Source organism: Amblyomma americanum, unplaced genomic scaffold (assembly GCF_052857255.1).
Source record: "Amblyomma americanum isolate KBUSLIRL-KWMA unplaced genomic scaffold, ASM5285725v1 scaffold_21, whole genome shotgun sequence".
NCBI classification, from domain to species: Eukaryota; Metazoa; Arthropoda; class Arachnida; order Ixodida; family Ixodidae; genus Amblyomma; species Amblyomma americanum.
In genome coordinates, this window is record NW_027526493.1 from 1,117,998 (window position 1) to 1,145,245 (window position 27,248).

A 27,248-nucleotide genomic window follows, 5' to 3' on the forward strand; every position below is an offset into this window, starting at 1 on the left:
AATCTTGCTAGTTTCGATCTAAAACGATGTATCCCGTTTTTTTTTATCCGGAATACAAGTTTTGGCGTAGTTCTGAGAGAAAAAGTTTACACCTTTCTCTCGTCTACTCTTCGACGACTTGAAAAATCAATGCTCGTATATCTTGCCAGTTTCGATCTACAACGATGTATCCCGTTGTTTTGAGCTGGAATAGAAGTTTTTCGTGCAGTTCTGAGAAAAAAAGTTTAGCCTTTCTCTCGTCTGCTCTTCGAGGACTTGCAAAATCGATGCTCGTGAATCTTGCTAGTTTCGACCTAAAACGATGTATCCCGTTGTTTTGTGATGGAATACAAGTTTTCGCGCAGTTCTGAGAGAAAAAGTTTACACCTTTCTCTCGTCTACTCTTCGACGACTTGTAAAATTGATGCTCGTGAATCTTTCTGGTTTCGATATAAAACGATGTATTCTGTTGTTTTGAGACGGAATACAAGTTTTCGCACAGTTCTGAGAGAAAATGTTTACACCTTTCTCTCGTATACTCTTCGACGACTTGTAAAATCGATGCTCGTGAATCTTGCTAGTTTCGATCTAAAACGATGTATCCCGCTTTTTGAGCCGGTATACAAGTTTTCGCGCAGTTCTGAGAGAAAACGTTTAAACCTTTCTCTCGTGTACTCTTCGACGACGTGTAAAATCGATGCTCGTGAATCCTGCTAGTTTCGATCTAAAACGATGTAACCCGTTGTTCTGAGCCGGAATACAAGTTCTGACGCAGTTCTGAGAGAAAAGGTTTACACCTTTCTCTCGTCTACTCTTCGACGACTTGTAAAATCGATGCTCGTGAATCTTGCTACTTTCGATCTAAAACGATATATACCGTTGTTTTGAGCCGGAATACAAGTTTTGGCGCCGTTCTGAGAGAAAAAGTTTACACCTTTCTCTCGTCTACTCTTCGACGACTTGTAAAATCGATGCTCGTGAATCTTGCTAGTTTCGATCTAAAACGATGTATCCCGTTTTTTTTTAGCCGGAATACAAGTTTTGGCGTAGTTCTGAGAGAAAAAGTTTACACCTTTCTCTCGTCTACTCTTCGACGACTTGAAAAATCAATGCTCGTATATCTTGCCAGTTTCGATCTACAACGATGTATCCCGTTGTTTTGAGCTGGAATAGAAGTTTTTCGTGCAGTTCTGAGAAAAAAAGTTTAGCCTTTCTCTCGTCTACTCTTCGAGGACTTGCAAAATCGATGCTCGTGAATCTTGCTAGTTTCGACCTAAAACGATGTATCCCGTTGTTTTGAGCCGGAATACAAGTTTTCGCGCAGTTCTGAGAGAAAAATTTTACACCTTTTTCTTGTCTACTCTTCGACGACTGGTAAAATCGATGCTCGTGAATCTTGCTAGTTTCGACCTAAAACGATGTATCGCGTTGTTTTGAGCCGGAATACAAGTTTTCGCGCAGTTCTGAGAGAAAAAGTTTACACCTTTCTCTCGTCTACTCTTCGAAGACTTGTAAAACCGATGCCCGTGAATCTTGCTAGTTTCGATCTAAAACGATGTATCTCGTTGTTTTGAGCAGCAATACAAGTTTTCGCGCAGTTCTGAGAGAAAAAGTTTACACCTTTCTCTCGTCTACTCTTCGAAGTCTTGTAAAATCGATGCTCGTAAATCTTGCTAGTTTCGATCTAAAACGATGTATCCCCTTTTTTTGAGCCGGAATACAAGTTTTGGCGCCGTTCTGAGAGAAAAAGTTTACACCTTTCTCTCGTCTACTTTTCGACGACTTGTAAAATCGATGCTCGTGAATCTTGCTAGTTTCGATCTAAAACGATGTATCCCGTTTTTTTTTATCCGGAATACAAGTTTTGGCGTAGTTCTGAGAGAAAAAGTTTACACCTTTCTCTCGTCTACTCTTCGACGACTTGAAAAATCAATGCTCGTATATCTTGCTAGTTTCGACCTAAAACGATGTATCGCGTTGTTTTGAGCCGGAATACAAGTTTTCGCGCAGTTCTGAGAGAAAAAGTTTACACCTTTCTCTCGTCTACTCTTCGAAGACTTGTAAAATCGATGCTCGTGAATCTTGCTAGTTTCGATCTAAAACGATGTATCCCGTTGTTTTGAGCTGGAATAGAAGTTTTCGTGCAGTTCTGAGAGAAAATGTTTACACCTTTCTCTCGTCTACTATTCGACGACTTGTAAAATCGATGCTCGTGAATATTGCTAGTTTCGACCTAAAACGATGTATCCCGTTGTTTTGAGCCGGAATACAAGTTTTCGCGCAGTTCTGAGAGAAAAAGTTTACATCTTTCTCTCGTGGACTCTCCGACGACTTGTAAAATCGATGCTCGTGAATCTTGCTAGTTACGATCTAAAACGATGTACCCCGTTGTTTTGAGCCGGAATACAAGTTTTCGTGCAGTTCTGAGAGAAAAAGTTTACACCTTTCTCTCGTCCACTCTTCGACGACTTGTAAAATCGATGCTCGTGAATCTTGCTAGTTTCGACCTAAAACGATGTATCCCGTTGTTTTGAGCCGGAATACAAGTTTTCGCGCAGTTCTGAGAGAAAACGTTTACACCTTCCTCTCGTCTACTATTCGACGACTTGTAAAATCGATGCTCGTGAATATTGCTAGTTTCGACCTAAAACGATGTATCCCATTGTTTTGAGCCGGAATACAAGTTTTCGTGCAGTTCTGAGAGAAAAATTTTACACCTTTTTCTTGTCTACTCTTCGACGACTGGTAAAATCGATGCTCGTGAATCTTGCTAGTTTCGACCTAAAACGATGTATCCCCTTTTTTTTGAGCCGGAATACAAGTTTTGGCGCCGTTCTGAGAGAAAAAGTTTACACCTTTCTCTCGTCTACTCTTCGACGACTTGTAAAATGGATGCTCGTGAATCTTGCTAGTTTCGATCTAAAACGATGTATCCCGTTTTTTTTTAGCCGGAATACAAGTTTTGGCGTAGTTCTGAGAGAAAAAGTTTACACCTTTCTCTCGTCTACTCTTCGACGACTTGAAAAATCAATGCTCGTATATCTTGCCAGTTTCGATCTACAACGATGTATCCCGTTGTTTTGAGCTGGAATAGAAGTTTTTCGTGCAGTTCTGAGAAAAAAAGTTTAGCCTTTCTCTCGTCTACTCTTCGAGGACTTGCAAAATCGATGCTCGTGAATCTTGCTAGTTTCGATCTAAAACGATGTATCCCGTTTTTTTGAGCCGGAATACAAGTTGTCGCGCAGTTCTGAGAGAAAAAGTTTACACCTTTCTCTCGTCTACTATTCGACGACTTGTAAAATTGATGCTCGTGAATATTGCTAGTTTCGACCTAAAACGATGTATCCCGTTGTTTTGAGCCGGAATACAAGTTTTCGCGCAGTTCTGAGAGAAAAAGTTTACACCTTTCTCTCGTGGACTCTCCGACAACTTGTAAAATCGATGCCCATGAATCTTGCTAGTTTCGATCTAAAACGATGTATCTCGTTGTTTTGAGCCGGAATACAAGTTTTCGCGCAGTTCTGAGAGAAAAAGTTTACACCTTTCTCTCTTCTACTATTCGACGACTTGTAAAATCGATGCTCGTGAATCTTGCTAGTTTCGACCTAAAACGATGTATCCCTTTGTTTTGTGATGGAATTCAAGTTTTCGCGCAGTTCTGAGAGAAAAAGTTTACACCTTTCTCTCGTCTACTCTTCGACGACTTGTAAAATTGATGCTCGTGAATCTTTCTGGTTTCAATATAAAACGATGTATTCTGTTGTTTTGAGCCGGAATACAAGTTTTCGCGCAGTTCTGAGAGAAAAAGTTTACACCTTTCTCTCGTCTACTCTTCGAAGTCTTGTAAAATCGATGCTCGTAAATCTTGCTAGTTTCGATCTAAAACGATGTATCCCCTTTTTTTTGAGCCGGAATACAAGTTTTGGCGCCGTTCTGAGAGAAAAAGTTTACACCTTTCTCTCGTCTACTTTTCGACGACATGTAAAATCGATGCTCGTGAATCTTGCTAGTTTCGATCTAAAACGATGTATCCCGTTTTTTTTTATCCGGAATACAAGTTTTGGCGTAGTTCTGAGAGAAAAAGTTTACACCTTTCTCTCGTCTACTCTTCGACGACTTGAAAAATCAATGCTCGTATATCTTGCCAGTTTCGATCTACAACGATGTATCCCGTTGTTTTGAGCTGGAATAGAAGTTTTTCGTGCAGTTCTGAGAAAAAAAGTTTAGCCTTTCTCTCGTCTGCTCTTCGTGGACTTGCAAAATCGATGCTCGTGAATCTTGCTAGTTTCGACCTAAAACGATGTATCCCGTTGTTTTGTGATGGAATACAAGTTTTCGCGCAGTTCTGAGAGAAAAAGTTTACACCTTTCTCTCGTCTACTCTTCGACGACTTGTAAAATTGATGCTCGTGAATCTTTCTGGTTTCGATATAAAACGATGTATTCTGTTGTTTTGAGACGGAATACAAGTTTTCGCGCAGTTCTGAGAGAAAATGTTTACACCTTTCTCTCGTATACTCTTCGACGACTTGTAAAATCGATGCTCGTGAATCTTGCTAGTTTCGATCTAAAACGATGTATCCCGCTTTTTGAGCCGGTATACAAGTTTTCGCGCAGTTCTGAGAGAAAACGTTTACACCTTTCTCTCGTGTACTCTTCGACGACGTGTAAAATCGATGCTCGTGAATCCTGCTAGTTTCGATCTAAAACGATGTAACCCGTTGTTCTGAGCCGGAATACAAGTTCTGACGCAGTTCTGAGAGAAAAGGTTTACACCTTTCTCTCGTCTACTCTTCGACGACTTGTAAAATCGATGCTCTAAAATCGATGCGATAAAATCTTGCTACTTTCGATCTAAAACGATATATACCGTTGTTTTGAGCCGGAATACAAGTTTTCGCGCAGTTCTGAGAGAAAAAGTTTACACCTTTCTCTCGTCTACTCTTCGACGACTTGTAAAATCGATGCTCGTGAATCTTGCTAGTTTCGATCTAAAACGATGTATCCCCTTTTTTTTGAGCCGGAATACAAGTTTTGGCGCCGTTCTGAGAGAAAAAGTTTACACCTTTCTCTCGTCTACTCTTCGACGACTTGTAAAATCGATGCTCGTGAATCTTGCTAGTTTCGATCTAAAACGATGTATCCCGTTTTTTTTTAGCCGGAATACAAGTTTTGGCGTAGTTCTGAGAGAAAAAGTTTACACCTTTCTCTCGTCTACTCTTCGACGACTTGAAAAATCAATGCTCGTATATCTTGCCAGTTTCGATCTACAACGATGTATCCCGTTGTTTTGAGCTGGAATAGAAGTTTTTCGTGCAGTTCTGAGAAAAAAAGTTTAGCCTTTCTCTCGTCTACTCTTCGAGGACTTGCAAAATCGATGCTCGTGAATCTTGCTAGTTTCGATCTAAAACGATGTATCCCGTTTTTTTGAGCCGGAATACAAGTTGTCGCGCAGTTCTGAGAGAAAAAGTTTACACCTTTCTCTCGTCTACTATTCGACGACTTGTAAAATTGATGCTCGTGAATATTGCTAGTTTCGACCTAAAACGATGTATCCCGTTGTTTTGAGCCGGAATACAAGTTTTCGCGCAGTTCTGAGAGAAAAAGTTTACACCTTTCTCTCGTGGACTCTCCGACAACTTGTAAAATCGATGCCCATGAATCTTGCTAGTTTCGATCTAAAACGATGTATCTCGTTGTTTTGAGCCGGAATACAAGTTTTCGCGCAGTTCTGAGAGAAAAAGTTTACACCTTTCTCTCTTCTACTATTCGACGACTTGTAAAATCGATGCTCGTGAATCTTGCTAGTTTCGACCTAAAACGATGTATCCCTTTGTTTTGTGATGGAATTCAAGTTTTCGCGCAGTTCTGAGAGAAAAAGTTTACACCTTTCTCTCGTCTACTCTTCGACGACTTGTAAAATTGATGCTCGTGAATCTTTCTGGTTTCAATATAAAACGATGTATTCTGTTGTTTTGAGACGGAATACAAGTTTTCGCGCAGTTCTGAGAGAAAAAGTTTACACCTTTCTCTCGTATACTCTTCGACGACTTGTAAAATCGATGCTCGTGAATCTTGCTAGTTTCGGTCTAAAACGATGTATCCCGCTTTTTGAGCCGGTATACAAGTTTTCGCGCAGTTCTGAGAGAAAACGTTTACACCTTTCTCTCGTGTACTCTTCGACGACGTGTAAAATCGATGCTCGTGAATCTTGCTAGTTTCGATCTAAAACGATGTATCCCGTTGTTTTGAGCCAGAATACAATTTTCGCGCAGTTCTGAGAGAAAAAGTTTACACCTTTATCTCGTCTACTCTTCGACGACTTGTAATATCGATGCTCGTGAATCCTGCTAGTTTCGATCTAAAACGATGTAACCCGTTGTTTTGAGCCGGAATACAAGTTTTCGCGCAGTTCTGAGAGAAAAAGTTTACACCTTTCTCTCGTCTACTCTTCGACGACTTGAAAAATCAATGCTCGTATATCTTGCTAGTTTCGATCTACAACGATGTATCCCGTTGTTTTGAGCTGGAATAGAAGTTTTCGCGCAGTTCTGAGAGAAAATGTTTACACCTTTCTCTCGTCTACTATTTGACGACTTGTAAAATCGATGCTCGTGAATATTGCTAGTTTCGACCTAAAACGATGTATCCCGTTGTTTTGAGCCGGAATACAAGTTTTCGCGCAGTTCTGAGAGAAAAAGTTTACATCTTTCTCTCGTGGACTCTCCGACGACTTGTAAAATCGATGCTCGTGAATCTTGCTAGTTACGATCTAAAACGATGCACCCCGTTGTTTTGAGCCGGAATACAAGTTTTCGTGCAGTTCTGAGAGAAAAAGTTTACACCTTTCTCTCGTCCACTCTTCGACGACTTGTAAAATCGATGCTCGTGAATCTTGCTAGTTTCGACCTAAAACGATGTATCCCGTTGTTTTGAGCCGGAATACAAGTTTTCGCGCAGTTCTGAGAGAAAAAGTTTACACCTTCCTCTCGTCTACTATTCGACGACTTGTAAAATCGATGCTCGTGAATATTGCTAGTTTCGACCTAAAACGATGTATCCCATTGTTTTGAGCCGGAATACAAGTTTTCGTGCAGTTCTGAGAGAAAACTTTTACACCTTTTTCTTGTCTACTCTTCGACGACTGGTAAAATCGATGCTCGTGAATCTTGCTAGTTTCGAACTAAAACGATGTATCGCGTTGTTTTGAGCCGGAATACAAGTTTTCGCGCAGTTCTGAGAGAAAAAGTTTTCACCTTTCTCTCGTCTACTCTTCGAAGACTTGTAAAACCGATGCCCGTGAATCTTGCTAGTTTCGATCTAAAACGATGTATCTCGTTGTTTTGAGCAGCAATACAAGTTTTCGCGCAGTTCTGAGAGAAAAAGTTTACACCTTTCTCTCGTCTACTCTTCGAAGTCTTGTAAAATCGATGCTCGTAAATCTTGCTAGTTTCGATCTAAAACGATGTATCCCCTTTTTTTTGAGCCGGAATACAAGTTTTGGCGCCGTTCTGAGAGAAAAAGTTTACACCTTTCTCTCGTCTACTTTTCGACGACTTGTAAAATCGATGCTCGTGAATCTTGCTAGTTTCGATCTAAAACGATGTATCCCGTTTTTTTTTATCCGGAATACAAGTTTTGGCGTAGTTCTGAGAGAAAAAGTTTACACCTTTCTCTCGTCTACTCTTCGACGACTTGAAAAATCAATGCTCGTATATCTTGCCAGTTTCGATCTACAACGATGTATCCCGTTGTTTTGAGCTGGAATAGAAGTTTTTCGTGCAGTTCTGAGAAAAAAAGTTTAGCCTTTCTCTCGTCTGCTCTTCGAGGACTTGCAAAATCGATGCTCGTGAATCCTGCTAGTTTCGATCTAAAACGATGTAACCCGTTGTTCTGAGCCGGAATACAAGTTCTGACGCAGTTCTGAGAGAAAAAGTTTACACCTTTCTCTCGTCTACTCTTCGACGACTTGTAAAATCGATGCTCGTGAATCTTTCTGGTTTCGATATAAAACGATGTATTCTGTTGTTTTGAGACGGAATACAAGTTTTCGCGCAGTTCTGAGAGAAAATGTTTACACCTTTCTCTCGTATACTCTTCGACGACTTGTGAAATCGATGCTCGTGAATCTTGCTAGTTTCGATCTAAAACGATGTATCCCGCTTTTTGAGCCGGTATACAAGTTTTCGCGCAGTTCTGAGAGAAAACGTTTACACCTTTCTCTCGTGTACTCTTCGACGACGTGTAAAATCGATGCTCGTGAATCCTGCTAGTTTCGATCTAAAACGATGTAACCCGTTGTTCTGAGCCGGAATACAAGTTCTGACGCAGTTCTGAGAGAAAAGGTTTACACCTTTCTCTCGTCTACTCTTCGACGACTTGTAAAATCGATGCTCGTGAATCTTGCTACTTTCGATCTAAAACGATATATACCGTTGTTTTGAGCCGGAGTACAAGTTTTCGCGCAGTTCTGAGAGAAAAAGTTTACACCTTTCTCTCGTCTACTCTTCGACGACTTGTAAAATCGATGCTCGTGAATCTTGCTAGTTTCGATCTAAAACGATGAATCTCGTTGTTTTGAGCCGGGATGCAAGTTTTCGCGCAGTTCTGAGAGAAAAAATTTACACCTTTCTCTCGTCTACTCTTCGACGACTTGTAAAATAGATGCTCGTGAATCTTGCTAGTTTCGATCTAAAACGATGTATTCCGTTGTTTTGAGCCGGAATACGAGTTTTCATGAAGTTCTGAGTGAAAAAGTTTACACCTTTCTCTTGTCTACTCTTCGACGACTGGTAAAATCGATGCTCGTGAATCTTGCTAGTTTCGACCTAAAACGATGTATCGCGTTGTTTTGAGCCGGAATATAAGTTTTCGCGCAGTTCTGAGAGAAAAAGTTTACACCTTTCTCTCGTCTACTCTTCGAAGACTTGTCAAATCGATGCTCGTGAATCTTGCTAGTTTCGATGTAAAACGATGTATCCCGTTTTTTTTGAGCCGGAATACAAGTTTTGGCGCAGTTCTGAGAGAAAAAGTTTACACCTTTCTCTTGTCTACTCTTCGACGATTTGTAAAATCAATGCTCGTATATCTTGCTAGTTTCGATCTACAACGATGTATCCCGTTGTTTTGAGCTGGAATAGAAGTTTTCGCGCAGTTCTGAGAGAAAAAGTTTACACCTTTCTGATGTCTACTCTTCGACTACTGGTAAAATCGATGCTCGTGAATCTTGCTAGTTTCGACCTAAAACGATGTATCGCGTTGTTTTGAGCCGGAATACAAGTTTTCGCGCAGTTCTGAGAGAAAAAGTTTGCACCTTTCTCTCGTCTACTCTTCGAAGACTTGTAAAATCGATGCCCGTGAATCTTGCTAGTTTCGATCTAAAACGATGTATCGCGTTGTTTTGAGCCGGAATACAAGTTTTCGCGCAGTTCTGAGAGAAAAAGTTTACACCTTTCTCTCGTCTACTCTTCGAAGACTTGTCAAATCGATGCTCGTGAATCTTGCTAGTTTCGATGTAAAACGATGTATCCCGTTTTTTTTTGAGCCGGAATACAAGTTTTGGCGCAGTTCTGAGAGAAAAAGTTTACACATTTCTCTCGTCTACTCTTCGACGACTTGTAAAATCAATGCTCGTATATCTTGCTAGTTTCGATCTACAACGATGTATCCCGTTGTTTTGAGCTGGAATAGAAGTTTTCGCGCAGTTCTGAGAGAAAATGTTTACACCTTTCACTCGTCTACTATTCGACGACTTGTAAAATTGATGCTCGTGAATATTGCTAGTTTCGACCTAAAACGATGTATCCCGCTGTTTTGAGCCGGAATACAAGTTTTCGCGCAGTTCTGAGAGAAAAAGTTTACACCTTTCTCTCGTCTACTCTTCGACGACTTGAAAAATCAATGCTCGTATATCTTGCTAGTTTTGATCTACAACGATGTATCCCGTTGCTTTGAGCTGGAATAGAAGTTTTCGCGCAGTTCTGAGAGAAAATGTTTACACCTTTCTCTCGTCTACTATTCGACGACTTGTAAAATCGATGCTCGTGAATATTGCTAGTTTCGACCTAAAACGATGTATCCCGTTGTTTTGAGCCGGAATACAAGTTTTCGCGCAGTTCTGAGAGAAAAAGTTTACACCTTTCTCTCGTCTACTCTTCGAAGACTTGTAAAATCGATGCCCGTGAATCTTGCTAGTTTCGATCTAAAACGATGTATCTCGTTGTTTTGAGCCGCAATACAAGTTTTCGCGCAGTTCTGAGAGAAAAAGTTTACACCTTTCTCTCGTCTACTCTTCGAAGACTTGTAAAATCGATGCTCGTTAATCTTGCTAGTTTCGATCTAAAACGATGTATCCCCTTTTTTTGAGCCGGAATACAAGTTTTGGCGCCGTTCTGAGAGAAAAAGTTTACACCTTTCTCTCGTCTACTCTTCGACGACTTGTAAAATCGATGCTCGTGAATCTTGCTAGTTTCGATCTAAAACGATGTATCCCGTTTTTTTTTGAGCCGGAATACAAGTTTTGGCGTAGTTCTGAGAGAAAGAGTTTACACCTTTCTCTCATCTACTCTTCGACGACTTGAAAAATCAATGCTCGTATATCTTGCCAGTTTCGATCTACAACGATGTATCCCGTTGTTTTGAGCTGGAATAGAAGTTTTTCGTGCAGTTCTGAGAAAAAAAGTTTAGCCTTTCTCTCGTCTACTCTTCGAGGACTTGCAAAATTGATGCTCGTGAATCTTGCTAGTTTCGATCTAAAACGATGTATCCCGTTTTTTTGAGCCGGAATACAAGTTGTCGCGCAGTTCTGAGAGAAAAAGTTTACACCTTTCTCTCGTCTACTCTTCGACGACTTGTAAAATTGATGCTCGTGAATCTTTCTGGTTTCGATATAAAACGATGTATTCTGTTGTTTTGAGACGGAATACAAGTTTTCGCGCAGTTCTGAGAGAAAATGTTTACTCCTTTCTCTCGTATACTCTTCGACGACTTGTAAAATCGATGCTCGTGAATCTTGCTAGTTTCAATCTAAAACGATGTATCCCGCTTTTTCAGCCGGTATACAAGTTTTCGCGCAGTTCTGAGAGAAAACGTTTACACCTTTCTCTCGTGTACTTTTCGACGACGTGTAAAATCGATGCTCGTGAATCCTGCTAGTTTCGATCTAAAACGATGTAACCCGTTGTTCTGAGCCGGAATACAAGTTCTGACGCAGTTCTGAGAGAAAAAGTTTACACCTTTCTCTCGTCTACTCTTCGACGACTTGTAAAATCGATGCTCGTGAATCTTGCTACTTTCAATCTAAAACGATATATACCGTTGTTTTGAGCCGGAATACAAGTTTTCGCGCAGTTCTGAGAGAAAAAGTTTACACCTTTCTCTCGTCTACTCTTCGACGACTTGTAAAATCGATGCTCGTGAATCTTGCTAGTTTCGATCTAAAACGATGTATCTCGTTGTTTTGAGCCGCAATACAAGTTTTCGCGCAGTTCTGAGAGAAAAAGTTTACACCTTTCTCTCGTCTACTATTCGACGACTTGTAAAATCGATGCTCGTGAATATTGCTAGTTTCGACCTAAAACGATGTATCCCGTTGTTTTGAGCCGGAATACAAGTTTTCGCGCAGTTCTGAGAGAAAAAGTTTACACCTTTCTCTCGTGTACTCTTCGACGACTTGTAAAATCGATGCTCGTGAATCTTGCTAGTTTCGATCTAAAACGATGAATCCCGTTGTTTTGAGCCGGAATACAAGTTTTCGCGCAGTTCTGAGAGAGAAAGTTTACACCTTTCTCTCGTCTACTATTCGACGACTTGTAAAATCGATGCGCGTGAATCTTGCTAGTTTCGATCTAAAACGATGTATTCGGTTGTTTTGTGATGGAATACAAGTTTTCGCGCAGTTCTGAGAGAAAAAGTTTACACCTTTCTCTCGTCTACTCTTCGACGACTTGTAAAATCGATGCTCGTGAATCTTGCTGGTTTCGATATAAAACGATGTATTCTGTTGTTTTGAGACGGAATACAAGTTTTCGCGCAGTTCTGAGAGAAAAAGTTTACACCTTTCTCTCGTATACTCTTCGACAACTTGTAAAATCGTTGCTCGTGAATCTTGCTAGTTTCGATTTAAAACAATGTATTCCGTTGTTTTGAGCCGGAATACAAGTTTTCGCGCAGTTCTGAGAGAAAAAGTTCACACCTTTCTCTCGTCTACTCTTCGACGACTTGTAAAATCGATGCTCTTGAATCTTGCTAATTTCGATCTAAAACGATGTATTCCGTTGTTTTGAGCCGGAATACGAGTTTTCGTGCAGTTCTGAGAGAAAAAGTTTACACCTTTCTCTTGTCTACTCTTCGACGACTGGTAAAATTGATGCTCGTGAATCTTGCTAGTTTCGACCTAAAACGATGTATCGCGTTGTTTTGAGCCGGAATACAAGTTTTCGCGCAGTTCTGAGAGAAAAAGTTTACACCTTTCTCTCGTCTACTCTTCGAAGACTTGTAAAATCGATGCTCGTGAATCTTGCTAGTTTCGATCTAAAATGATGTATCCCGTTTTTTTGAGCCGGATTAAAAGTTTTGGCGCAGTTCTGAGAGAAAGAGTTTACACCTTTCTCTCGTCTACTCTTTGACGACTTGTAAAATCAATGCTCGTATATCTTGCTAGTTTCGATCTACAACGATGTATCCCGTTGTTTTGAACTGGAATAGAAGTTTTCGCGCAGTTCTGAGAGAAAAAGTTTACGCCTTTCTCTCGTCTACTCTTCGAGGACTTGAAAAACTGATGCTCGTGAATCTTGCTAGTTTCGATCTAAAACGATGTATCCCTTTGGATTGAGCCGGAATAAAAGTTTTCGCGCAGTTCTGAGAGAAAAAGTTTACACCTTTCTCTCGTCTACTATTCGACGACTTGTAAAATCGATGCTCGTGAATATTGCTAGTTTCGACCTAAAACGATGTATCCCGTTGTTTTGAGCCGGAATACAAGTTTTCGCGCAGTTCTGAGAGAAAAAGTTCACACCTTTCCCTCGTCTACTCTTCGACGACTTGTAAAATCGATGCTCGTGAATCTTGCTAATTTCGATCTAAAACGATGTATTCCGTTGTTTTGAGCCGGAATACGAGTTTTCGTGCAGTTCTGAGAGAAAAAGTTTACACCTTTCTCTCGTCTACTCTTCGACGACTTGTAAAATCGATGCTCGTGAATCTTGCTAGTTTCGATCTAAAACGATGTATCCCGTTGGATTGAGCCGGAATAAAAGTTTTCGCGCAGTTCTGAGAGAAAAAGTTTACACCTTTCTCTCGTCTACTATTCGACGACTTGTAAAATCGATGCTCGTGAATATTGCTAGTTTCGACCTAAAACGATGTATCCCGTTGTTTTGAGCCCGAATACAAGTTTTCGCGCAGTTCTGAGAGAAAAAGTTTACACCTTTCTCTCGTGTACTCTTTGACGACTTGTAAAATCGATGCTCGCGAATTTTGCTCGTTTCGATCTAAAACGATGTATCCCGTTGTTTTGAGCCGGAATACAAGTTTTCGTGCAGTTCTGAGAGAAAAAGTTTACAACTTTCTCTCGTCTACTCTTCGACGACTTGTAAAATTGATGCTCGTGAATCTTGCTAGTTTCGATCTAAAACGATGTATCTCGTTGTTTTGAGCCGCAATACAAGTTTTCGCGCAGCTCTGAGAGAAAAAGTTTACACCTTTCTCTCGTCTACTCTTCGAAGACTTGTAAAATCGATGCTCGTGAATCTTGCTAGTTTCGATCTAAAACGATGTATCCCGTTTTTTTTAGCCGGAATACAAGTTTTGGCGCAGTTCTGAGAGAAAAAGTTTACACCTTTCTGTCGTCTACTCTTCGACGACTTGTAAAATCAATGCTCGAATATCTTGCTAGTTTCGATCTACAACGATGTATCCAGTTGTTTTGAGCCGGAATACAAGTTTTCGTGCAGTTCTGAGAGAAAAAGTTTACAACTTTCTCTCGTCTACTCTTCGACGACTTGTAAAATCGATGCTCGTGAATATTGCTAGTTTCGACCTAAAACGAATATCCCGTTGTTTTGAGCCGGAATACAAGTTTTGGCGCAGTTCTGAGAGAAAAAGTTTACACCTTTCTCTCGTCTACTCTTCGACGACTTGTAAAATCGTTGCTCGTGAATCTTGCTAGTTTCGATTTAAAACGGTTGTTGCAAAAGGGTTGCAAGCCCCAAGGGTAGCGTTGGCCTGGCGGCCTGGGGCAGAGCTGGAAACATCCGAAGGTCCCGGCAAAGGATGAGTCGACTGGCAACAGAACAACTTGTTTATTCTGGCATCGCCAAAAGAGCAGCCGGTCAGGGCGACCACGTTACTCGAAGGAAGGAATCGAAGTCTCCCCTCGGCGTCCGGGGCAGCGGCGTTTTATACGCTCGGAGTCGAGGGCAAGAGGGAACGGCTTGGGAAGAGTCATCCGATACGGCGACGCTTGAACATGTCCAGACGTGACGGGCGCGTCCGCCAGGCCGGCGCCGGTCAGACCTCCTCGCCTCCCAGTTGGGGAGCTCCTCTCCCCGGCTGCCGCGCTTTGACAAGCGTGGGCAAAACATGCACACACACACACACGCACGCACGACGACACGTGGCACTGAAACCTGCCTGGACGCGCTTGGCGGGAGGCGTTGCGGCCGCGATGAACGAAGCCGCGGCGTCCGTTGCATCCGCGCCGGCTATACCGCGCGTTGTAGGCGAGACGTAACAGACCGCCCCGCCGGAAGAAGGAGATCCCGATGGTCAGGGGACTGCATCCGCTGTCCAGAGGGATGTCGCTCGATGATGCTCGTAATCGAAACCGATCGTCCCTCGACGTTGCTTGAGCGCAGCGCACAGAGAAGGCCTCGTTCTCGGGTTCAGGATCACATAGGACACTGCAAAGTCACTTCGGGAGAGTTGCCATTTTTGTGCTCGTTCCCAGCAAGCGTTAGAACTACGCCGAAACGCAACCGCTCAGTCAGCAAGCACGAGACAACCCTCACTAAGCTCTGCCAGGCTCTTTCCCCTTTTATACTACTGCCTAGTTCCTTACAGTAGTCAAGCAGCACTCAGAACGCGTCCACAAATTGGAAAATTGCACTAGAAAGCACATAATCACTTTGAAACACTAAACAAAAGCAATATGTTAAAAATCCTGCCTCAGGAAGAAAACATCAGTAACCAACAACTTTGAGGCGGATTCCTACGTTAGGGGCTTCGACTTAAGCCATCGGCGTTACCGTTGAGACTCCCCTTTTTGTAACGCACCTCAAAGGAATATTGTTGCAAAGCGAGGCTCCAGCGCAGGAGGCGGCCATTTTTGGGAGATATGGTCTGCAGCCATTGGAGAGGGCAGTGATCCGTCTCAATGATAAACCTCGAGCCGGCTAGGTAGCATGACAATTTCTGAACGGCCCACACGAGACACGCACACTCTTTCTCGGTGGCGCTGTACGCCTGCTCACGACAGGTCAGCTTACGACTAGCATACAGGACGGGGTGTTCCACTTCTCCATTGTCCCTTTGGCACAGTACAACGCCCATGCCTCGCTCACTAGCATCGCACTGAGCAACGAACCCTTTTGTATAGTCTGGCGATCGTAGCACAGGCTGGCTTGTTAGGGCGCTCTTTAGGGCGCTAAAAGCTCTTTCCTTTGTCTCGCTCCAGACGACTGTTTGGGGCTCTGTTTTTCTTAGAGCATCCGTCAGGGGAGCCGCGATATCGGAGTACCTGGGGATGTACCTCTGATAGTAGCCGGCGACACCTAAGAACGACCGAATATCGGTCTTCGTGCGCGGTTGCGGGAAGTCTCGTACAGCGGCCACCTTTATTTCAGAGGGGCGGCGACGACCCTGTCCAATCACGTGACCGAGGTAGACAACCTCGGCCTGTGCTAATTGGCACTTGGGAGCCTTGACTGTCAAGCCCGCTTCGCGCAGGCGGGTTAGCACTGCCCGCAAGTGTGCCATATGCTCAGACCAGGATGCGGAGAATATCGCTACGTCGTCTAAATACGGTAAAGCGAATTCTTCCTGTCCTCGCAACACTTTGTCCATGAGGCTTGAAAAGCAGTATGGCGCGTTCTTCAAACCAAAACTCAAAACTTTAGGACGGAATGTTCCCATTGGTGAAATGAACGCCGCATACCTACTAGCCTCTTCTGTAAGTGGAACCTGCCAATAACCCCTGACAAGATCTAGGGTGGAAATAAACTGAGCGCTACTAACTTTCTCAAGGCGCTCCTCGATGTTAGGGATCGGATAAATTTGATCCTTAGTAATGGAATTAAGCCTGCGGTAGTCGACGCAAGGACGAGGTTCCTTGCCCGGTACCTCAACTAAAATCAAAGGGGAGGTATAATCACTCTCACCCGCCTCAATAACACCGAGCTGTAGCATTTTCTTTACCTCAGCCTCCATAATATCGCGCTGGCGGGGTGACACCCGGTACGCCTTGGATCGTACTGGCTCTGGGGAGGTAAGTTCTATATCATGAGTAAGGACAGAAGTCCTACCAGGCCTCTCAGAGAACTGACCTTGAAACTCTTGTAAGAGTTGGTGTAGTTCGGTTTTCTGCTCAGGCGACAGCGGTGCTTTACTGAGTAAGTCACTAATGACCTGATCAGTGTCTTCCCTGTTCGTCACTGAGCCTAGTCCCGGAAGCTCGACCGGAAGCTCTTCGGGAACGTTTACCATCATACACACCACTGCTTCCCGTTGTCTATAGGGTTTGAGCAGATTACAGTGGTAAACTTGCTGTGCTTTCCGCTTTCCTGGCAGACTCACCACGTAGTTAACATCCGACAGTTTTTGAACAATCCGTGCTGGGCCCTCCCACTGCACGTCGAGTTTGTTTTTTAGCGATGTGCGCAATACCATTACCTCATCGCCCACCTCAAAACGACGGGCCCTGGCTGTCCGATCATAATAAACCTTGGCCCTCTGCTGGGCCTTTGCCATTGCTTCACCTGACAACTCCTGTGCCCTTCTTAAGCGTTCGAGGAGACTAAGCACGTACTCGACCACGACTGGGTCGTCGCCCCTGCCTTCCCACGAGTCTCGAAGCATGCGAAGCGGAGACCGCAGCGAGCGACCGTACACCAGCTCAGCTGGCGAAAACCCCGTAGCCGCATGCGGCGCGGTCCTTAATGCAAACATCACCCCAGGCAGACACAGCTCCCAATCACTTTGTTGCTCAAAACACAATGCTCTCAACACGCGCTTCATGACGGAGTGGAGCTTCTCAACGGAATTCGACTGTGGGTGGTACACTGAGCTGTGTAACAGCTTTACCCCACACCTTTCGAGAAAGGCTGTCGTCAAAGCGCTGGTAAACACTGTGCCCTGATCTGACTGGATTTCCGCAGGAAAACCAACTCGCGCAAATATGGACAGTAGTGCATTGACTATCTCAACTGAGCTGAGTTCTTTAAGCGGCACTGCTTCAGGGAACTTTGTCGCTGGGCAGATCACAGTCAAAATGTGTCTGTACCCCGTGGCTGTTACCGGCAGAGGTCCCACTGTATCAATAACGAGCCGTCTAAAAGGCTCCGTAATGATAGGTACCAACTTCAACGGCGCCCTCGATTTGTCCCCTGGTTTGCCAACCCGCTGACAGGTGTCACATGTCCTCACAAAGTGTTCTACGTCACGAAAACACCCTGGCCAATAGTACTCTTGCAAGAGACGGTCCTTAGTCTTCTTAACTCCTAGGTGACCGGACCACGAACCGCCATGCGACAAGCGCAACAGATCCTGACGGTAGCACTGAGGCACGATCAGCTGATCGAACTCGACTCCCCTGCGGTCTAGATACTTCCGGTACAAGACACCACCTCTTTCCACAAAACGAACATTTTTCTTGGCGATACCTTCCTTGACATTGCAGCGCATGTTTTCTAGGCTGCCATCCTTTTTTTGCTCGGCTATCAAAGCCGACCGGCTGACTTTTAGCAACCTATTAAGTCCATCGGACGTAGGCGCGATGAGCAAATCTGCAGATAGCTCTTCTAACTTTCCCGTGTCGGGCGTTTCCTCTCCAGTACCTGGTGCCTTAAGCGCTACAGGCTCAATTTTATTCAGTTCGGACGTGCTCTGAATATCAGCTTGCTGCGCCTCCGACCCTTTCTCATTGTTCGACAACGTCGGCCCCGCAACTACCGCCTTTGCAGCTAGCTCCCGAAATCTCGATCTGGTTAAGGCCTGAACGCTAGCCTCACCAAACAAAAGACCCTTCTCGCGCAGGAGGTGATCGGACCGGTTCGAAAATAGGTACGGGTACTGGGGGGGCAGCATAGATGACACTGCGGCCTCCGTCTCAATTGCTCCGAAAGGTCCTTCAATAACCACTTTTGCTACGGGCAGACACACGCTGTGAGCTTCCACGGCTTGCTTGATCCATGCGCACTCGCCCGTGAACATATCGGGTTCTACGTAAGAGGGGTGAACTACATCCATTGTAGCTGCGGAATCACGAAGCACTCGGCACTCTTTCCCGTTCACGAGGAAGTCTCGCATGTAAGGCTCGAGAAGCTTCATGTTCTCGTCAGTGCTACATAATGACAAACACACGACTTCTCTTTTTGTTTCTGGACACTGCGCCGAAAAGTGACCCGGCTTCTGGCACGTATAACACACGCGCGCTTGCCTCGCCTCGAACCGCTTTCTGCGTTCGGCTTCGGCTGCCGCCGTCTCCTTACGTTCGGTCGGACTGCTTTCACTCGCATCCGCACTACGCGTGTCCCCCCTTGCTCTCATGGGTGTGAACTTCGGCCTCTCAGACTTGGAGCCAAATTCACCCTTTTGACCGTCCTTAGCTCCGCGAGCCCGACGCGTCACAAACTCCTCGGCTAGCTCGGCGGCTTTAGCCACTGTACTAACGTCTGGCCTATCCAAGACCCAATACCGCACGTTCTCAGGTAACCGACTATAAAACTGTTCCAGCCCGAAACACTGCAGAATTTTCTCGTGGTCACCAAACGCTTTCTCTTCTTTGAGCCACTCCTGCATGTTTGACATAAGCCTGTAGGCAAACTCTGTATATGACTCATTTCTGCCTTTTTCATTTTCCCGAAACTTCCGACGGAACGCCTCCGCTGACAGCCTGTACTTTTTTAGCAGACTAGATTTCACTTGGTCGAAATCCTCTGCCTCCTCTCTCTTCAAGCGAGCGACTACGTCGGCCGCCTCGCCGGGTAACAAAGTGAGCAAGCGCTGTGGCCACGTTTCCCGAGAGAACCCCTGCTTCTCGCACGTTCGCTCAAAGTTAACCAGGAACAAACCAATGTCCTCTCCAAGCTTAAACGGCCGCATCAGGTCAGTCATTTTGAACGATACCCGTTCTCCTGCACCGTGTGCCTGACTTCCATTACGAGCGCGTTCCCTCTCTACCTCGAGACGCTTCATTTCCAAAGCGTGTTGACGGTCGCGCTCTTCTTTCTCTTTCTCTTTTTGCTCTTTACGTTCGCGCTCCTCTTTCTCTTTTTGTTCTTTACGTTCGCGCTCGTTTTTCTCTTTTTCTTTTTGTTCCCTCTCCTCAATCGTCTCAAGGCATTCCGACAGCTCGTCATCCTCAGCCTCCAACTCAAGAATAGCCCTTAGCAGTTCTGGTTTTCTGAGTTTGTCTGAGACATCCAGACCCAACTCTCTTGCAAGCTCCAGCAATTTCGGTTTGCGCAACGACTTCAAATCCATGGCTGCTCCGAATGCTGCTTTCTCTACTGCCTACTATTGTCTTGCCGCAAACTAACCCGGCAGCAACGACAACACAATTACCAGCTCTGTTTCTGACACTAACAAAAGCCTGGCAAAACTCAGAAGAAGAAAGTCCCGCACTCACCAAACCTCGCAGCCAAGAATTCAGCGCAGTCGTTCCGCTGCAGGCAACCAGTCATCACACAGGGCTCGTTGCACTGCTCCCGGATGGTCGTTGTGCTGCTCAGCATACAGTTGACCGCATATCTTCGCTGCTGGCCTCCGTTGTCGGGATCTCACCGCTGGCAACCAGTTGTTGCATCTGGGTTGCAAGCCCCAAGGGTAGCGTTGGCCTGGCGGCCTGGGGCAAAGCTGGAAACATCCGAAGGTCCCGGCAAAGGATGAGTCGACTGGCAACAGAACAACTTGTTTATTCTGGCATCGCCAAAAGAGCAGCCGGTCAGGGCGACCACGTTACTCGAAGGAAGGAATCGAAGTCTCCCCTCGGCGTCCGGGGCAGCGGCGTTTTATACGCTCGGAGTCGAGGGCAAGAGGGAACGGCTTGGGAAGAGTCATCCGATACGGCGACGCTTGAACATGTCCAGACGTGACGGGCGCGTCCGCCAGGCCGGCGCCGGTCAGACCTCCTCGCCTCCCAGTTGGGGAGCTCCTCTCCCCGGCTGCCGCGCTTTGACAAGCGTGGGCAAAACATGCACACACACACACACGCACGCACGACGACACGTGGCACTGAAACCTGCCTGGACGCGCTTGGCGGGAGGCGTTGCGGCCGCGATGAACGAAGCCGCGGCGTCCGTTGCATCCGCGCCGGCTATACCGCGCGTTGTAGGCGAGACGTAACACGATGTATTCCGTTGTTTTGAGCCGGAATACAAGTTTTCGCGCAGTTCTGAGAGAAAAAGTTCACACCTTTCTCTCGTCTACTCTTCGACGACTTGTAAAATCGATGCTCGTGAATCTTGCTAATTTCGATCTAAAACGATGTATTCCGTTGTTTTGAGCCGGAATACGAGTTTTCGTGCAGTTCTGAGAGAAAAAGTTTACACCTTTCTCTCGTCTACTCTTCGACGACTTGTAAAATCGATGCTCGTGAATCTTGCTAATTTCGATCTAAAACGATGTATTCCGTTGTTTTGAGCCGGAATACGAGTTTTCGCGCAGTTCTGAGAGAAAAAGTTTACGCCTTTCTCTCGTCTACTCTTCGAGGACTTGAAAAATCGATGCTCGTGAATCTTGCTAGTTTGGATCTAAAACGATGTATCTGTGACGTAGTGCAAGTCATGCACACGCGCCTAGCCGGACAGAAGCAGCCCCCATTTCTGTTATCTAACCGCTTGCCTATATAACCGCTCGCCTTCTTCAATAAAGCGTCATTCATGCACCATGCTTCGTCGTGTCCACATGGTGTCAGAAGTGGCCGGTTAGCGATCGCGCAACGCAACCGGGCAACGTAACCGACGGCAGAAGCACGGCAATCCGGGAGGCCCGGGTAATTTCATCGGACCAGAGCCATGACAGACGCCGAGCAGCACCGCGCCCAGCCTGCCGCCCCCGTCACTTCGCTGCTGCCACCACCGAAGGCCCTGGATACAACGGGAGATGTCTGGCATAGCTGGGAAGCATGGAAGCAAGAGTTCGAGCTCTTCTCAACTGCAACCTACCTGGACCAACAACCGAAAGAGGTACAGGGAGCCACTTTTCTCATCAGTATTGGAGAAGACGCACGCAAAACGTACAGCACTTTCGTATTTGATGCTGGAGAGGATAAAAGCGACATTGCTGTACTGAAGCGAAAGTTTGAAGCGTTCTGCAAACCAGCACTAAACCTAGCTTATCACGAGTTTCGATTTGGAAAGCGTGACCAGAAGGAAGACGAACATTTTAACGATTGGTTAACGGAGCTGCGTGTACTAGCAAAAAGCTGTGAATTCGGTGAGCTGGAAGAACGCATGCTAAGAAGCAGAATCATTCTGGGAATGAGAGACAAGAAGCTTCAAGAAACGCTTCTTTCTGAAAATGCTTCCTTGGCCAAAACTGTTGAAATGTGTCGAGCTCGGGAACACGGCAAAGAGCAAAGTGAAGAAATACACTCCAGCAAGAACTGTCAAGTGGACGTCAATGCGGTCCTCCAAATGAAAAGTCGCTGTAACAAATGTGCTCGTGTTCACAACAGTGAAACATGCCCTGCAAAGGGACGCACGTGCTTAAAATGTGGCAAAAGAAATCATTTTGCAGCTGCGTGCAAAACGAAGAGCGCTAACCTCTGCGTGAAAGAGCAAAAAGTGGCGTCACTGAAAGCGAATTCAGACGGACAGGCAGATAATTTCTGGTTGCAAACTTTATCGCCAAGCAGCAAGAAAGACGACCGCTGGACTGCAATCGTGAAAATAGAAGAAACGCCCGTTGCCTGCAAGCTTGATACAGGAGCCAATTGCTCGGTCATATCACGCAGCCTGCTGCAGATGATAACTCAAAAGCAACCCGAAAACTGCGCTGTCGTGCTGAACACATTTTTTGGCTTTCAGAAAAAAGCAACGAAACGTAGTCACCTTCATGTGACCGGACCCGAGGGAACATTTGAAACGACATTCTTCGTAATGGAAGACGACATACCCGTGACTCTTAGCGGCTCAGTTGCCGAGAAGCTAGGCTTGATTCGCCGAATTGCTTCACTGGAGCACCAAGAGCTGTACGACGTAGTCAAGCCGTATGAAGACGTCTTCTCCGGATTAGGCAAGCTCAAGGGTGTCGTCTACCACTTGAAGCTCAAGCCAGGTTCGCAAGGAGTGGTCAAAGCAACACGCCGGATTCCGTTCGCACTCGAGGACAGAGTAAAAGCGGAACTGGACCGCATGGAAGCAGCCGGAGTAGTTTCCAAGGTGACCGAGCCAACCGAGTGGTCCAGCCACATGGTTACCGTCATAAAGAACGACAAGGTACGCATATGTCTCGATCCATCTGATTTGAACAAAGCGCTGCTGAGGGAACATTATCCTATGCCAACGCTAGAAGACATTGCACCGTCTCTGTGTGGAGCACAATACTTTTCGACTTTGGATGCCGCTACGGGATTTTGGCAGATAAAACTGGATGAGGAAAGCTCCAGAATTTGCACAATGAGCACTCCGTACGGTCGTTACAGGTTCCTACGTATGCCTTTCGGCATTTCTTCGGCTCCCGAAATATTTCAGCGCGCCATGCACAAAGTATTAGAAGGTCTCACTGGCACAGCAGTCGACATTCTAGTCTGGGGTCGCACTAAAGAAGAGCATGACGCAAATCTTGTCAATGTGCTGACAAGATGTCAGGAGCACAACTTGAAATTGAACAAAACAAAGTGTAACTTCTTGCAGGAATCCGTCAAGTACCTAGGCCAGGTGTTGACGCGCGACGGGTTGAGCCTGGATCCAGGGAGACTGGAAGATATTTTCCACGTGCAGGCCCCTTGCAACCGGAAAGAGCTACAGACATTCTTGGGTATGGTGAACTTCGTTTCCCGCTTCATTCCTAATATGTCAACGCTCACAGCATCGCTCCGAGAACTTTTAAAAAAGAATGCTGCATGGGTTTGGGAAGACAGACATCAAAAAAGCTTTGAAGCACTGCGCGAAGCACTAGCAACGGCTCCCATATTGGCATATTACCAGAAGGGCAAACCAATCACCCTATCTGTAGACGCCAGCCAAAACGGAATTGGCGCTGTGATAATGCAGGATGGACACCCCTTAGCTTACTCATCTCGCTCGCTGACAGAAGCACAGCAAAGGTACGCGCAGATAGAGAAAGAGATGCTTGCAATCGTCCACGGCTGTGAAAAATTCAAGGACTACATTTTCGGGCAGCCAGAAGTCATTGTGGAATCTGATCACAAGCCGCTCGAAATGATTTTCAAGAAGCCATTATGCCAGTGCCCTCTCCGCCTGCAGCGTATGCGTCTAAACCTACAAAAATACCATATAAACGTCAAGTATACTCCGGGAAAACAACTGTTCATCGCTGACGCGTTATCAAGTTTTCCTAATAAAGCACAGCTCGTAGAACATTGCGCGCATTTCCACGTTAACACTATCGCTTGTCTTCAAGCTTCAGACAGGCGCCTGGAGCAAGTTCTGCGGGAGACGGACCGTGACCCAAGCATGGTGAAACTTCGCCAGTATGCAAGCACAGCGTGGCCCATTGACAAGGCTGACGTCCCTACCGAGCTACGCAGCTACTGGAGCTTCCGCGACGAGCTGCATACTGATTCCGGCCTTGTGTTCTGGAGCAATCGCCTTATCATTCCTGCCAGACTGCGCAGTGAGGTACTGGCTTCTCTTCATGCCGCGCACACAGGAGCAGAAAAAATGAAGGCACGCGCCCGAACCGTTGTCTTCTGGCCAAGTATAAACAGCGATATTGAGGAAGTCGCTCAACGCTGTCAAACATGCCAAAAGTACAAATCAAGAAATGCGCGACTACCGCTGTTAAGTCACGAGATACCAACTCTGCCCTGGGAGTCAGTAGGAGCTGATATTTGTCATCACAACGGTGCCGAGTACTTAGTCGTTGTTGACTTCTACTCTTTCTTTTTTGAAATCAGGCTTGTGCAAGCGCCGTCAGCCAACAAGGTTATTGCAGCATGCAATGACATCTTCGCAACACATGGCTTCCCAAGGCGACTTTGCACAGACAACGGACCACCCTTCAGTAGCCAACAGTTCAAGGATTACGCCGATAAGATTGGCCTGCAACACGTCCGGTCTAGTCCGTACTATCCCCGCTCGAATGGAATGGCAGAAAGAGCAGTACAGGAAGCTAAGAAGCTGTTAAGGCGGTTTCCTTTCGGTAGCACTGAGTTTTGTGCCGCATTGCTTGAGTGTCGAAATTCACCTCGGGACTCTTCTCTGAAGTCCCCTGTGCAGAGGCTCATGGGCCGACAGACAAGAACGCTGCTTCCTGTACCAACTAGCCACCTACAGCCACAAACAGTGCCACCCAAGACCGTGCGACGAAGGCTAGAAGGCATCAGGAGCAAGCAACGCTGCTTCTACAACAGAGGTACACGGCCTCTTCCAGAGCTTCGTACTGGCTCGACCGCAACTATGTACAATGTGCCCTCAAGATCATGGTCCCCTGTCACAGTCGTACAGCGGGCTGAGACTCCTCGTGCCTACATCGTCAAAACGGAAGAGGGTCAACAGTTTCAGCGCACAAGAGAACACCTCAATCCGGCTCCTCCTTCTCGTCTCCAGACCACAAGACTCCCGCGCCGCTGCCAGCTGTGGGAGTCCCAGACACTACAGGGACATCCGAATCTACACAACTCCGCAGGAGTGAACGGAAGCGCCAACCACCACGAAGATACCCGGCGCCTGAGTTCTGAAACTCTACTTGATTCGACGAAAAAAAAAGAGAGAGAGGGGAGATGTGACGTAGTGCAAGTCATGCACACGCGCCTAGCCGGACAGAAGCAGCCCCCATTTCTGTTATCTAACCGCTTGCCTATATAACCGCTCGCCTTCTTCAATAAAGCGTCATTCATGCACCATGCTTCGTCGTGTCCACAGTATCCCGTTGGATTGAGCCGGAATAAAAGTTTTCGCGCAGTTCTGAGAGAAAAAGTTTACACCTTTCTCTCGTGTACTCTTTGACGACTTGTAAAATCGATGCTCGCGAATTTTGCTCGTTTCGATCTAAAACGATGTATCCCGTTGTTTTGAGCCGGAATACAAGTTTTCGTGCAGTTCTGAGAGAAAAAGTTTACAACTTTCTCTCGTCTACTCTTCGACGACTTGTAAAATCGATGCTCGTGAATATTGCTAGTTTCGACCTAAAACGATGTATCCCGTTGTTTTGAGCCGGAATACAAGTTTTCGCGCAGTTCTGAGAGAAAAAGTTTACACCTTTCTCTCGTGTACTCTTTGACGACTTGTAAAATCGATGCTCGCGAATTTCGCTCGTTTCGATCTAAAACGATGTATCCCGTTGTTTTGAGCCGGAATACAAGTTTTCGTGCAGTTCTGAGAGAAAAAGTTTACAACTTTCTCTCGTCTACTCTTCGACGACTTGTAAAATTGATGCTCGTGAATCTTGCTAGTTTCGATCTAAAACGATGTATCTCGTTGTTTTGAGCCGCAATACAAGTTTTCGCGCAGCTCTGAGAGAAAAAGTTTACACCTTTCTCTCGTCTACTCTTCGAAGACTTGTAAAATCGATGCTCGTGAATCTTGCTAGTTTCGATCTTAAACGATGTATCCCGTTCTTTTGAGCCGGAATACAAGTTTTCGTGCAGTTCTGAGAGAAAAAGTTTACAACTTTCTCTCGTCTACTCTTCGACGACTTGTAAAATCGATGCTCGTGAATCTTGCTAGTTTCGATCTAAAACGATGTATCTCGTTGTTTCGAGCCGCAATACAAGTTTTCGCGCAGTTCTGAGAGAAAACGTTTACACCTTTCTCTCGTCTACTCTTCGAAGACTTGTAAAATCGATGCTATGAATCTTGCTAGTTTCGATCTAAAACGATGTATCCCGTTTTTTTTTTAGCCGGAATACAAGTTTTGGCGCAGTTCTGAGAGAAAAATTTTACACCTTTCTCTCGTGTACTCTTCGACGACTTGTAAACTCAATGCTCGTATATCTTGCTAGTTTCGATCTACAACGATGTATCCAGTTGTTTTGAGCTGGAATAGAAGTTTTCGCGCAGTTCTGAGAGAAAAAGTTTACACCTTTCTCTCGTCTACTATTCGACGACTTGTAAAATCGATGCTCGTGAATATTGCTAGTTTCGATCTAAAACGATGTATTCCGTTGTTTTAGGCCGGAATACAAGTTTTCGCGCAGTTCTGAGAGAAAAAGTTTACACCTTTCTCTCGTCCACTCTTCGACGACTCTTAAAATCGATGCTCGTGAATCTTGCTAGTTTCGACCTAAAACGATGTATCCCGTTGTTTTGAGCCGGAATACAAATTTTCGCGCAGTTCTGAGAGAAAAAGTTTACACCTTTCTCTCGTCTACTATTCGACGACTTGTAAAATCGATGCTCGTGAATATTGCTAGTTTCGACCTAAAACGATGTATCCCGTTGTTTTGAGCCGGAATACAAGTTTTCGCGCAGTTCTGAGAGAAAAGTTTACATCTTTCTCTCGTGGACTCTCCGACGACTTGTAAAATCGATGGTCGTGAATCTTGCTAGTTACGATCTAAAACGATGTACCCCGTTGTTTTGAGCCGGAATACAAGTTTTCGTGCAGTTCTGAGAGAAAAAGTTTACACCTTTCTCTCGTCCACTCTTCGACGACTTGTAAAATCGATGCTCGTGAATCTTGCTAGTTTCGACCTAAAACGATGTAGCCCGTTGTTTTGAGCCGGAATACAAGTTTTCGCGCAGTTCTGAGAGAAAAAGTTTACACCTTCCTCTCGTCTACTATTCGACGACTTGTAAAATCGATGCTCGTGAATATTGCTAGTTTCGACCTAAAACGATGTATCCCATTGTTTTGAGCCGGAATACAAGTTTTCGTGCAGTTCTGAGAGAAAAATTTTACACCTTTTTCTTGTCTACTCTTCGACGA

The 27,248-nt window shown here is 45.3% G+C and overlaps 1 protein-coding gene across 1 annotated transcript; it reads left to right on the plus strand.

The window, feature by feature from the left end:
- The first annotated feature begins 20,985 nt into the window (after positions 1-20,985).
- Positions 20,986-25,269, plus strand: LOC144111978 (uncharacterized). The gene is made up of 3 exons (XM_077645066.1): positions 20,986-21,379; positions 24,587-24,734; positions 25,244-25,269. The coding sequence occupies exons 1-3, from the start codon at positions 21,209-21,211 to the stop codon at positions 25,267-25,269; spliced, it is 345 nt and encodes a 114-aa protein (XP_077501192.1). The 5' UTR covers positions 20,986-21,208.
- The last annotated feature ends 1,979 nt before the right edge of the window (positions 25,270-27,248 follow it).

Excerpts from the sequence above, each read along its gene's own strand:
- LOC144111978 (XM_077645066.1), top strand. The coding sequence starts at position 21,209 with ATGACAGACGCCGAGCAGCACCGCGCCCAGCCTGCCGCCCCCGTCACT. Across the intron at positions 21,380-24,586 it reads TGGACCAACAACCGAAAGAG|TCCCCTGTGCAGAGGCTCAT; the intron begins GTACAGGGAGCC and ends TCTTCTCTGAAG. Across the intron at positions 24,735-25,243 it reads ACGCTGCTTCTACAACAGAG|TATCCCGTTGGATTGAGCCG; the intron begins GTACACGGCCTC and ends TCGTGTCCACAG.